Source organism: Corythoichthys intestinalis, chromosome 8 (assembly GCF_030265065.1).
Source record: "Corythoichthys intestinalis isolate RoL2023-P3 chromosome 8, ASM3026506v1, whole genome shotgun sequence".
Lineage (NCBI taxonomy): Eukaryota > Metazoa > Chordata > Actinopteri > Syngnathiformes > Syngnathidae > Corythoichthys > Corythoichthys intestinalis.
Window position 1 is genome coordinate 24,943,813 of NC_080402.1, and position 13,966 is coordinate 24,957,778.

A 13,966-nucleotide genomic window follows, 5' to 3' on the forward strand; every position below is an offset into this window, starting at 1 on the left:
TGTTATGACAATCAAAACTTCGTGTTGAATACAATTTTCTCAGAAAAATAGATCAATGCAATAACTTCCACATTTTGTCTCATTTCTAGCACAGTGGCGCGTCCAGAAATTTTTCATAAGGGTGGCGAGATAGTGCCACTTAAAATTTTGGGGTGGCACACCAAAACTAAAAGCCATAATTTCAGGTTTTTATTATGTTGTTGCAGTAAAAAGGCCAGAAGAAAATTATAAGCCTACTGCCTACTGATGTACTTTGGTGTATTGTGTTATATTTAATGTAGTACTGCAACAATTACTCGAGTTAATCGATTAATTGATTGATTCAAATTAAATTTTGCTGCTTCAAGTATTCGTGAATGTTTGCATTTAGTTATATTGATTTGGGTGGATACATTACCCTCCAGTGGCAACAGTGAATATGACATAACTCATTTAACATGGCTGAATGGAGCTGCTCCCTGTTAAGACAAACATAAGTTTTTGAGCTAATGTTGTTTTAATCCATTCGTAATTTATTTAATAGGTATATTTAGCCATTTTTGTGGGAATATGTGTTTGAACCATTTGTTAAGAGCGCTGTAAAAAAAAAAAAAAAAAAAAAAAAAAGTTAGCCTTTTATTGCATTGAAGCTAGCAGACTTTTGCTATGTAAGTTAGCCATTTGTTGTTTTGTTGTACTTAGATCCTTTTTTTCATACCGTTTGAGGCTCAGCTGTTATTTTTTTTATGTTCCTTATCCGATTACTCGATTATTCGAAATAACTAGTTCATCGATTAATCTACTACTAAAATAATCGATAACTGCAGCCCTAATTTAAAGTTACTAATGATTTAATGTGCATAGTCCATAACAGTCCAGTCAACATTTTGAGTTCGACAAGAATTCTGTTTTATTGTGTTATGTATATATTAAGGATAAAGTGAACATTTAACAAAAGCGGGGTGGTTAGTGGGGTGGCCAACAAATTTATAGGGGGGTCGTGGCCACCCCTGGCCACCCTCAGGTGGCGCCACTGTTCTAGCAGTGGATTACAGGTTTATTGGTGAGCTCAGAAGTAGTAATTTTAACTGCAAGGACATAAGGTAAAAGAAAACATTTAGTTTTATTATAATGGTAAGTTTAAAAAGATGAATAAAAGAAGAGTACAATAGTCTGAATACATTTTTAACCCTTTCAGGGACAGTGGTCACTAGAGTGGACTTAACCTTTTATGGAGCAAGTGACTATTTTTGGTAATTAAAAAAATTGACCAAAACTAATACTAGATAGACCCCATAGTATTTAAAGAAACACTTGGTGGTTTGTCAGTTTTGGTCAATTTTAGCGACATCGGTGGACAAAAGTGGTTTTGCCTTATGGAAGACAGTGTTTCCCATGAGGACCAGCGCACACCCGCAGTGTCGTAAATTAATCAATCAAAAATCCATCTCCCAGTCGCAGATGGATTAAACATTTCTGGTGGCTGTGTGAAGGACGAATGGCAATATGGTAATGAATCCAGTTGTGGCTAAACAATAGCATATGACGGCTAGCAACTGTGTGGCTTAGTGTGGTCATAGCGTCACACCAGCATGTGAAAGCCGTTTTTTTTTTTTCTCCCCATTCTCAGACAACTTTTTGTCTCTTTTGTTGCTCTGCCATCTGTGCAGAATTTGCGTGAAAGTGTTCACATCGACGTCCATCTTTATAATGAATGGGGAAAGGGGGAAGTGACATATGCCGTCAAGCAGTCAGCAAATTTGTAGTTTTTTTGTGTGTGGCAGGGTTCCTGCCATCCTCCTCAATGTTAATTAGTGCAGGTGAAAGCGATACAGACCCCCTCAAGATATGAAAGAGGTGTCATTCAACTAGTTGTCAGTCAACCTATTATCACAAATGTTATGAAAATATTTTATAAAGGATGAAAAATTACCTTGTGTTGCTTTAAGACATTGTATGCCGTTGATGTTGAAAGATGTTGTGTATTCAGTCAGCGAAGACTGACTTAATGCTTATTTTTCAGTGCCAATGACGGCACTAGACGTCCCATCCATTTGGACAGGTAGAGGTGAATGAACGTTTATTTGCACCTTCAAGTCAAAATGGATTAAATGTTTAGCAATGTGAATGGCAGCCAATGAGTTAAATGCATGCCCTGGAAGGGTTTAAAACATAATAATTAGTGCATAAGGGGGTTAAGAATACAACCAACTCAATCCTAGTTAAAAATGTGAAAGCAAATTTAGAGAATAACAGCTATTCTTCAGGTTGAGAGTGTATTTTATTGTGATATCTACATCATATACAAAAGAGAGAAGGTGAATTGTGTAGTCAGTTACTAAATCTGAAGGCTATTAAATAAGGAAAAGCAGACTTAGATTATCTTTTAATGTGTGAGTGGAAACCACCGCTCCTTCAACCTGTCATTTTTAAGGCTCTACATTGCAACTATTACCAGTAAGCTCGGTGAATTCTAAGTCAAGACAGACTTAAGATTGCAAGATGGCAACACAGGTGATTACAGCAATTAAATATACAGCGATCCCTCTTTTTTTCGCAGTTAATGGGGACCAGAACCTGCTGCGATAAGTGAAAACCGCAAATTACCCCCCCTCCACAAAAAAATTGTTCAGTGTATTCAGCATTGTAAGAGATAAATATAAGACATGTTTTTTCTGCCAAATTATAATCATTGAAAAAAATGTATATATTTTGATAGATGGTTTTCAAGCACTTAAAATGTAATAATTATGAAGTAGAAAAATATAAATTATAATTATAAAGATATATAAATTATAAAGTAGAAAAATGTAATGTCTTCATGAAATGCTTCACTGAGTGAGTCAACTCAAATCAGCTCACTTACACACAATGAGTTGCCACAGCAACTGTTTAACAAGTTAAACGATGATTGACGTATGCGGGGCGAAGTTTCAGTTTCCAAACGTCTCTGGCAAGATCAAACCTTATTGTCTGTCAATCATCATTAACTTTAACAAGCAACTCAAGTGCACTGCCTGACCAAGAAAAGCGGCAGGAGCGAAAGACTACTCGATTGGATCGGGACAGCGCTATAAGATACTGCATTTATCTATTTTTTAATTGAAAAAAATCTGTGACGGACTGAGGGTACGAAGTTTGAAGCGCGAAGTAACGAGGGATTACTGCGCAGCCGTGACATAATGGTGCTATGAAATGGTCATAAAATGAAAATGCACAAATTTAACATAGAGAAAACAAATTTGGCACTCAAATCTGGTTATATTTTTACCATTTCATGGCAGTCCCACCCAAAACAATGCATCAGAGAATGCCCACTTCTCCCCCCCAACAACTCTGGGTGTGACATCACAACCATAAATGATGATGATGATGTCTAGCTTTCTAGTGCAGTACTAGCTAGTATACGTTTGACAGAACAGTTACACGGCAACAAGAGGATAGAAAGCCTATGCATTGCATGCCAGCAGGCTGAAAAACACTCATTTTGGGTGTGATATCTTCTCTTTGGAGATTTGTTTTGCGGGCGGGCCAAGTCACTTAAATATTGCAATAATAAAAATTCTATATAATTGTACTTGATAAAATCAAAATAATTGCCATGAACAGCAATAAGTCAAATCCATGTTAACCGGGAGGGCTAATCGTGATACACTCCAAGCTAAAATGGAATTCGACGACCGCGAGGCAACTTAATCTGCTTTGTATTTATGTTACTCAAATTAAATGCATGCACATCATTACATATGTCGATATGAATGATGCCTAAATATCAGATAGACATTTTGGGTAGCTTGTAAAAGCTAACTACCAATACCAACCGTTAGCAGGTGAAGTCTGTTTTCTTTCGTTAGCTAGCATCAAACTAAGTATTGCTGCAACAATTAATTGATTAACTCAATTTGACTAAAAAAAAGCTTCAAAACAAATTTTGCTGCTTCGAGTATTCCTTTAATTAGAGTGGCGTTGTAAAGGTTTTGAAAGTGTTTGCATTTAGGTTTTTTCATTTGGGTGGTTACACTGCCGTCTAGTGGAAACAGTGAATATGACATTTAACTCATTTAACATAGCTGAATCCAGCTGCTCCCTGTTACGACCAACATAAGGTTTTTGTTTGAGCTATTTTTTTTTTTAAGCATTCGTAGTTTATAGGTATAAATAACGTTATTGTCGGAATATTTGTTTGAATGATTTGTAAAGAGCATTTAAAAAAAATAAATAAATAAATAAATTAAAGTTGGCATTTTATAACATTTAAGCAAGCGGACGTTTGCAATGCAAGTTAGCCAATTGTTCTTTTGTTGTACTTAGATTAGCCGCCATTGGGACTGTTGGCATTTATATGTATTTTTTTCATACCGTTTGAGACTAAGCTCAGGTATTTTATTTTTTAAATAAAAGCGCAATTCTGCATAGTTTGAAGAAACACTCGGGAATTTTATTTTGTATTCACATTTAATGCTGATTTGAAAGTGGAATCTTAGTAAGCCATTTCCTAAAATTTATTCTGCAACGCATTAAATGTTCCAAATTCGATAACTCGATTTTTTGAACTAACTAGGTGATAGATTAATCGACTACTAAAATAATCGATAGCTGCAGCCCTAAAGCTAGGTGCCCCCCCCTCAGGCAAAGCAATGCTTCAAACAAAATGTTTAAAATCTCACTCTTTTATGGGTTATATATTATGATGATTTGTTCAGCATTTGACAAAAATCGTTTTAGGAGGAAGTGTGACATGTTACACATGTCAGCATTGTATGTAATTCTACAGCAAAAAATATATATATAACTGGTTCCAATTCCATCGTAACAGAAGCTACAAATACAAAATGTGTTCCAATATGAGGCAAAAAACTGCAGAATCATTTTTAACATTTTAAGAAGCAGTCAAAAAAATATAATTAGCGACAAATAATTGAGACAAATTTAATTGAGACAGATTGAAACATGAAGAAGAAAACAAAATCTATTCTTATTAACGTAAAATTACTAGCACTCTGACACACACCCACACACACGGAAACAGGCTAATACACACTGCTACCGCTTGCGTTTCCTTTGCTTTATGCAAAACAGATTCTCATCTGTTGGATACATCTGTGCGGCCTTTTTTTTATGTAGATGACTTTTCTTTGCACGATTATCTTTCTTTGACTTCCCAGCTGCTGTCCTCAAAAGACCACCACCATTGAGCCCCACTGCGGAACTTTTGTTGTTTTTCTTACTCTTTTTCTTCTTCTTCTCTGTTTTTTCTCCTATTGCTCCACCTCTGGGAAAATCTAGCATTTCATCCACAATGAGTTTGGGTGGAGCAGGCTTTTCTTTGGGCACTGGTCTCTTGGGCTTCCACTGTTTGCCTTTGCTCTCCTGTTTGTGCTTTTTAAATGTACTTTTTGCAACCTCATTTGTGTGATGAAAAAATATATGGCTTCCAGTGGCTTTGTGACTTCTGGGAGTCCTATCAAAATGATTGTTGAAGAGGTGTTCGTTGTTGGCATGACTCGTTTTTTGTTTCTTGTGCGGAGGTCCTGGAGTAAATGGAGATTGAGAATTGTTGGATAGAAGGCCGTTTTTCATAAGTTCTGGGGGCGGAAAGACATGAGCATTAATTCGATAACTTTAATCAACGTCCTGAGTGTATTCTGTATGACCAACCTTTAACCTTGAACTTGAGCCTTTGTTGCCTGCGTTTGATGTCGTTGTTGGTGTCATAATAGTTGATGAAAGGCGTAGAAGCGAATGACCCTCGGAACATTCTCTTCTGATTGCACCCCTGAAGCATACACATAAGAAGCATTGGTTGTTGTGTTGACACGCTTCCAAACAAATAAAAAATAAATAAAAAATATATTTAAAAAAAAGATTTGCATAAGAGATGACAGTAAACTGTACAAACATCACTTGACTTACGTATTTATTGAACAATATTTATTTGATTAGTTTTAATAACAACAATGCAGTGCAGTTCTACACTATTGCAGACTAAAGCTACAATTAAAAAAAAACATGTTCAACAAGAAATGCATGTTTGTAAAACCATAACGTATCCCCCCTTGGGCACATTGTCAGGATTTTTTCTATGTTTAAAAATATTAACAAACGAGAATCTTTTCTGTTGCGATACTTATTTTTCTGTCTGATCTTATTTGCGGCACCTGACTGAAATGTCGTTTAAAAAAAAAAAAAAAAAGTTGCAGTTGAAGTCTTGTCGTTGAGTTGAATGTCATCTAAAATTCTGTTTAAAAATATTAAACCTCATTTATCCTTTAAATATACACACAAGTATCTTTAAAGTGTAAAGTCAAATAGAACTTAATACGGTATGTGGGTATGCCTTACAACTGTGTGGATGTACTGAATGTCTTGACCACTGATAAGCTCAAGTTATCACCAGTGTTGTTAACCCTTGAGAGTCGAAGGATGCGCCGGCGCGTCCTCAGCGCACGTCGTCTTTGAAGCACCCTCGCGTCTTAATTACGTCACCCACATGCCGTTGGTTGGTCTCGTTTTAAAGTGCGGAAGTTGCGGTTTACTCTCGTTGTTATTTGAAGTCAATCGACCAACTAAAACGTGAGATATTGTCATTTAAGTTTTATAGTTTTATTGTCCTCTCAAAAAAACATTAAAACGCTGCATGGATCATTTGTTTATGTCTATATTTCCATAATTTCTTGTCCTTTTTCAAAACGGAAGCTCCATGAAAAAAACACAAATCAAACGAACCCTTTCGAAGTCACAGTGGAAGCACAAAATGCGTTTTTTTTTTTTTTTATAAATATAACTGCCGTGCGAGGTTCCACCGAACGAGAGGCAGGAGTGTTCTGACGCAGCGACGGGCGAGCGACGGCCGTTTGAATCAAGCAAGCGGGCGAGCGACTTTGTGTGACTTTGAGGATGAACGGAAAACTAAATTTAGCGCAAGCAATTGTGCTTTTTGATCAACTTGAGGAAGAGGGTGGTCCAAATTCGTCATCATCGTCTTCTTCGGAAGAGTCCTCGAGTGAAGATAGTGACGGATTTGAACACGTGGGTGACGCCATCGACGAGCAGAGGTAAGCCAACTCACTTTTTTTTTTTTTTTTTTTTTAATGCTGTAAAAGTTTCTTTTGATATTGCAAGACAAAGTTAATTTTGATGCAATATAAGTGCGTGTTTGTGTATGTAATAATAAAATGTGCATATCAGCTCAAAGTATAATTTGTGGTCTTCTTTCTATATGAAGATTAGGGATGTAGCACATATTCAGCTACGGTATTCTTTCTATTGTCATACATATAGATTTCCATTATTATTTATTGCTGTATATATTTTTATTTTATACTTTATTATTTTCATAAATACTGACTTTTGTTTCATGTACATTTATAGTGACAATGAAAGTCAAGTGAAATGAAAATGGAAGGGTGGAAAGAGGACCGACACCCCATGGAAGTGTGGGCTGTGATGTAGCCCTGTGTCTAATTCCAGGACGAAACTGCTTTTCGGAATGGCATGCCTGAAAAAAATTTAACTTGTTTATTGTAAATATTTTTGAAAATACTTTTTTCCCCAATGTTATATATATATTTTTTTCCCCACAATCAGTCTTCTCAATTTGTGTATATAAATGTGTGTTCAAGAAGCTTGATTGTGTGTACATAGTTTTCATCAGGTGATGGGCCGCAATACCTAAACTCATAAAGAGATGGCCTCTAAACACTTTTTGTGTTAGATGGTATATTTTTTCACTGTTCTTCACTGTTTGGTCTGCTGTATATAACCTGTTTTGACTAGAGCATGTATAAATGCAAAAAACGCCTATGGCTATACCTGTTGTTTATGTTGAATTGTCAAATAAAAGACTATTTATTCTAAATTTTTTTGGTTGAATGTTCATCCTAACATGTTGAATAAATATTACAAAGTTTCAAAACGGTTCGTTACGCATGTTTGGTTGTCAATTGGACATCAATATTAAAAATTTTGACAAAACGATTTTGGAATTTTTGGTCTTTTTGGGCCCAAAATTATGATTTATAATTGGTCAGTGAAGGAAACAACAGTTTGGACATGAAGTTCAAGGTGTCACAAAAAAAGGGACCAAACCAGGCCATCGTAAACAATTCTGTCTTTGAAATATAAAGGCAACTTCAAAGGCATGCAAAATCAGACAAAATAGGCCCAGACCTTAAAGGGTTAATAACGGCGTTATTATTATGTAATGAATACTTGTTCCATCTTTGCAACACCGTTACCGTTACTGAGGATTTTGGTTGAATGACGAGAGATGTCTGAGAGACATCAATTTTTCTTTTCTGTCCACATCTATGGAGGTTAGCCACAGTACCGTGGGCCTTACACTTATTGATTACACTTCTCACGGTAAACACAGGAACATTCAGGTCTTTGGAGACGGACTTGTTGCCTTGAGATTGCCCATGCTTTCTCACAATTTTGCTTCTCAAGTCCTCAGACAGTTCTTTGGTTTTCTGACTTTTCTCCATGCGCAGCGTGGTACACACAAGGACACAGGACAGAGGTTGAGTCAACTTTAATCCATCTTAACTGGCTGCAAGTGTGATTTAGTTATTGCCACCACCAGTTATGTGCCACAGGTAAGTAACAGGTACTGTTAATTACACAAATTAGAAAAGCGTCACATGATTTTTCAAAGGGTGCCAATACTTTTGTCCGGCCCGTTTTTGGAGTTGTTGTAAAACGATAATGAATTTAAAAAAAAAAAAAATTTTTTTTTAAAAATCCATTCTATTTTGTGTTTTTTCATTGCAAGCAAAATACATAGAAGATATTACTACCACCGCAATTGTCATTGCAATATTTTCTGGGAAAAATTGAGCCTTATCTGACAGAATTGCAGGAGTGCCAATACTTTTGGCCAGCAGTGTACAGTACAGTGTTACTCACGTGGCCAAAGTGTCCCTCTTGGGAACAGTTGTAACAGTAGGCAGGCCTTCGACCATTGTCTTGCTTTTGCCGTATCAAAGGAGGACCCATCTTGGTCTGAGGACAGAGAGAGACACACAATTGAAAGACAACTGTGACAAGAAGGTTTAACATCCAACGTAACTCTAGTTGTAAATGTACATAAGCCGTCTAGATACAATGTGCCTTAATCTTTTACTTCTCTCCCATCATTCCCATGCTATCGAAACCAGCCTCAAGGTTGCATAGGGTCGCCGATAAAAACCGCTGATTGCCGTGGCTAAAGGTAGTTGTCTGTAATGACCCCAGTTTGATAAGTGTGTGCGTGTATGCCATGGGGTCCTGTTCCTGATGGGCCAGGCCTCTGAAAGCCTTGCATGCTCCAGTAAGCACAGCAAATATACACTGATAAAGAGCAAGAGCAGAGACACAGCGCAGTGAATTTACTGCTGATGTCTCACACACAAGCACCCACACACACGTGCAAACGTACCCCAACACACAAGCACACCCACACACACTGATATACATGCACACAAGTCACTAAAGATGCCCCTTCAATCCCCATGATTCGGAGATCAAAAATCATTTGTGGCCCCCGTCATTTCTTGAACATAGCTTAGCTCACGTTAGGAGCTTCGCTCTTACCACATCCCTCCCTCTTTCTCTCTCTCTCTCTCTTTTTAACGCTTGAGTAGTTTTTCGGTAGAAAGGATGAATGCTATTAGAGCGTCGCGTCATTATCGGGTCAGACCGGCCGGGCCCATCTCCATCACAAAGGCCAGGAGATCACAGACCTCTTGCACGCTCACTCACATACACACCCACACAGTGAATACACGCACACCCTAAAGAGATCACAGTTCTCGTCATCCCGGCCCCCAACGTTCACCCGCCTTTTCATCGTTCATGTAAATTAGCTGTAGGTCTTCCTGTGTCGCTGCAACTCTGACCTTGGGCTTGATGTTATCTCAACCTGCTGGGATCCAGCACATAGAAACCCTACGACCCCCACCCCACCTCTATCGGGGGGGATCTAAATAGCTGACAGCAGACTCTTTCTTCTGGCCTGTCTGATTTCAGCTTTACTGGTGACACATTAAGTTGCTTTTATGAAGCAACAGTGTATTCACATTCTAAATACCGGCGATTGAAAAGGTTAATATAACCAATTCCTCAGAAGTGGCAATTTCTAAACCACTATCATTTGAAGTACAAACCTGTGGTTCCATGTTTCAAGTATGCTGGCAATGTAATAATATGGTCAAATTCCTTGCAAAAATTGTTGTTTTAGTCAACGATGACTATAACGAAAATATTTCGTTTATGAACAATTTTTTCATGATAATGAGCTAAAAACGTGCCGTCGGAGACTAAAACATAACACGAATGCCAGTTTTCGTCTGATGAAATGAGAATGAGACGAAAATGTGCCATAGTTTTCTGTCACATGTTCACTATGGCATTATTTTGTACATTTTCAGTTTTTTCACAATTTGAAATCCATGACTGAATAAACCTGAGTTTTTAACCTCTTGTCATTACAGGAAAAAAAAAAAAAACACTGTCAACATGGAGAAGCGTATCATTTTATCAGTGTGTGTGCGAGCAGCACAGACTTGATACCTCACGGCATGATTTCCGGGACATAGATAAAAAAGCAGCAGTATGGGAAGTTGTTGGCTTTAAAATGCCCTCCAAATTTAAAGCCAATCAGAGACGACCAATAACACACAGCCAGAGAGCGATGGGTGTTGCTGTCGCTTGCCGCTACAGTCACATCACACCCCGTGTGCTGGCTTTCAGCTCAATGACGAGATGACTCTCATTTCGCCATCACTCACCGCCTCCTGTGTGTTTTGCCTCTAACAAGTCGCTCATTTCTAGGACAATGGTTGAATTCCCATTTTTGAAATCCCATTATGTTTTTCCCCTGAAAGAATATATCGGTAAATTTGTCATTTTATAACAACAGTATAAGTGTGCCTATGAATATGAAATTGCCTGTATGAATAAAAAATAATCAGTTTTGAATCGATGGTGGTCAGGGATAGGCCTCCAAACTGGAGCATAACTAAAGTAGTTGAATTTCAAAATCAAAACGTAAGTATCACCCTTCATCCTAGATTTTTTCCCCATTTTTAATTACTAGGGGACTTAATGTGTAACTCTCAATTAAATCTCATTTGCTGCCATTGACGGCTATAGAAGTCAACTACCAAACTATAGTTAACTAGAAAAGCTGGAAGGAAGTGAATGATCCAATCCTACAACAAGTCACTTAGGCCCCTTTCAGACATACGCTGAAGTCCGTTTTAATCCTGGGATTTAAACAGGTAGCGCTTGTGTCTGAAAGCAATTTCCCAGGTCGACTTACATGGAGATGACAGAGATTAACCGGGTCGTGTCCTAGTATCATGTCCTGGATTTACCCAGGACGGGGTATGTGTGAAAGCAGTCGTTTAACTCCCGTGTCACAGCGCGAAGGTTGATGACGTAAATATCATGGCGGGCCGATCGTCATTTCCTCTTTCATCACAGGAAGACGAAAAGCGGTAGACAAAAATTGCAATTATCAACATGGCAAACTAGAAATAGCTAAATCAAACTGGAAACAACAAAATTCAATTACAACTGGATCTCAGAGCCAAGAAAGAGACACTTCAATGTCCATCTTTGGAAATGCATGGTTTATTCTGTTGCCGATGCCGACCAAAAATGATGTAATCTCTGGGTAATAAAATCCCGCTCCCCGCAGAGAGCGTCGAGTCGCCAACACATGACAAATCTGAACGTGCGCAACCCGAGTTATTCCCTGGACATCTCCCCATGTCTGAAAGCCATAACACGGGTAAATCCCGCCTCACCTTACATTGGTATTTACTGGGATATCAGTCTGAAAGGGGCTATAGTAACTTAAGTTTACCAACATTTTCCACATTTACAGTTGGACAAATAATTATTTAGTCAACCACTAATTGTGCAAGTTCTCCCACTTGAACATATTAGAGAGGCCTGTAATTGTCAACATGGGTAAACCTCAACCATGACAGACAGAATGTGGAAAAAAACACAGAAAATCATATTGTTTGATTTTTAAAGAATTATTTGCAAATCATGGTGGAAAAGAAGTATTTGGTCAATAACAAAAGTTCATTTCAATACTTTGTTATGTACCCTTTGTTGGCAATAACAGAGGCCAAACGTTTTCTGTAGCTCTTCACAAGCTTTTCACATACTGTTGCTGGTATTTTAGCCCATTCCTCCATGCAGATCTCCTCTAGAGCAGTGATGTTTTGGAGCTGTCGTTGGGCAACACGGACTTTCAACTTCCTCCACAGACTTTCTATGGGGTTGAGATCTGGAGACTGGCTAGGCCACTCCAGGACCTTGAAATGCTTCTTACGAAGCCACTCCTTTGTTGCCCTGGCTGTGTGTTTGGGATCATTGTCATGCTGAAAGACCCAGCCACGTCTCATCTTCAATGCCCTTGCTGATGGAAGGAGATTTTCACTCAAAATCTATCGATACATGGCCCCATTCATTCTATCCTTTACACCAGGGGTCCCCAACCTTTTTAGCACCACGGACCGGTGTTATTTGGGTCTTTTTTTTCACTGACCGGTGTTCTGACAAATTTTGCAACCCATCAAAAATTGCAACGATGCGGTTCTGCGCATGCGCGTAACGTTAAACATAGTCGCAAAATGCGCAAATGCAGCGATTCCAAAGTAAACACTACAAACTTTCTTGAAAGAAAGGAATATTAACTTACGTTTGATCATGGAAGGACTTGTAGAAAAGTTCTCCTCAGATACATCCTGCCATGTTAGCTGCACACAACAACTGCACACCGCTCTCACCATTAACGACTTCGCCTTGTCGTTAAACATTAATTAAGAAGCCTGCTTCACAAAGATACGATGTTGGAAATTGTAGCAAGGTTTTCAAAGCTCTTGTAGCGATGTCAGGATATTCCAGAATGACTTTAATCCAGAACCTCGGTAGAGTTGTTGTCTCAAATGTACGTTTAATAAGGTCGCCGTCATTTGCGATCTGTACAAGTTGATCTTCCTCTTGCATAGGCATGCTCGCATCACTCGGTTTATTCACAAACGGGTCACGAATCTACTCCTTCGCAGTTCGTGGGTCTTCGAGGTTGTAGGCTCGTCAGGTGCCCTTTTCGCCGTAAAAATATCCCCAAAGACGTCTGTTTTCCAGTCATCTTCGCTCATGTGGGGGCTAATTATTTCCAGGAACAAATGTGCTGCGCCTGCGGCCAAGCAATCCGTTATTATCGAGGACAAGCGCACATAGATATATTATATACACAAGCAAGATGTACTGCTAGCAGTCCAATCAATGGATTTCTATGACGCCATTCTAATCTATTCCGTAGTATTATATCTAGAGTAAACAGGGATATTGGTGTGTTAAGCAAGGGCACAGGGTTAATTCAGCCAGAATGCGGTCGTTGTTAAATTATTATTTCTATACGGCCCGGTAGCAAATGTGCCACGGACCGGTACCGGTCCGCAGCCCGGCAGATGGGGACCCCTGCTTTACACAGATCAGTCGTCCTGGTCCCTTTACAGAAAAACAGCCCCAAAGCCTGATGTTTCCACCCCCATGCTTCACAGTGGGTGTTCTTTGGATGCAATTCAGTATTCTTTCTCCTCCAAACACGAGAACCTGTGTTAATACCAAAAAGTTCTATTTTGGTTTCATCTGACCATAACACATCCTCCCTGTCCTCTTCTGGATCATCTCTAGTGAACCGCATATGGGCCTGGACGTGTACTGGCTTCGGCAGGGGGACACGTCTGGCAGTGCAGGATTTGAGTCCCTGGCGGCGCATTGTGTTACTGATAGTAGCTTTTGTTACTGTGGTCCCAGCTCTCTGTAGGTCATTCAATAGGCCCCCCCCGTGTAGTTCTGGGATTTTTGCTCACCATTCTTGTTATCATTTTGACGCCACGGGGTTAGATCTTGCATGGAGCCCCAGATCAAGGGAGATTATCAGTGGTCTTGTATGTGTTCGATTTTCTAATAATTGCTCCCA

General features: G+C 38.8%; 1 protein-coding gene across 2 annotated transcripts in view; it reads right to left on the reverse strand.

The window, feature by feature from the left end:
* Positions 1-1,549: 1,549 nt before the first annotated feature.
* Positions 1,550-13,966, reverse strand: part of zcchc7 (zinc finger, CCHC domain containing 7) — an 80,268-nt gene continuing 67,851 nt past the window's right edge. The window contains exons 8-10 of one of the 2 annotated variants that reach the window (XM_057843525.1): positions 8,887-8,982; positions 5,638-5,755; positions 1,550-5,564 (exon numbers count right to left, since the gene is read on the reverse strand). In XM_057843525.1, the coding sequence (XP_057699508.1) occupies positions 5,023-5,564; positions 5,638-5,755; positions 8,887-8,982 (756 nt within the window). In that variant the 3' untranslated portion in view covers positions 1,550-5,022. The remainder of the gene's footprint in view (positions 5,565-5,637; positions 5,756-8,886; positions 8,983-13,966) is intronic. The other variant, XM_057843524.1, reaches the window with a different exon arrangement.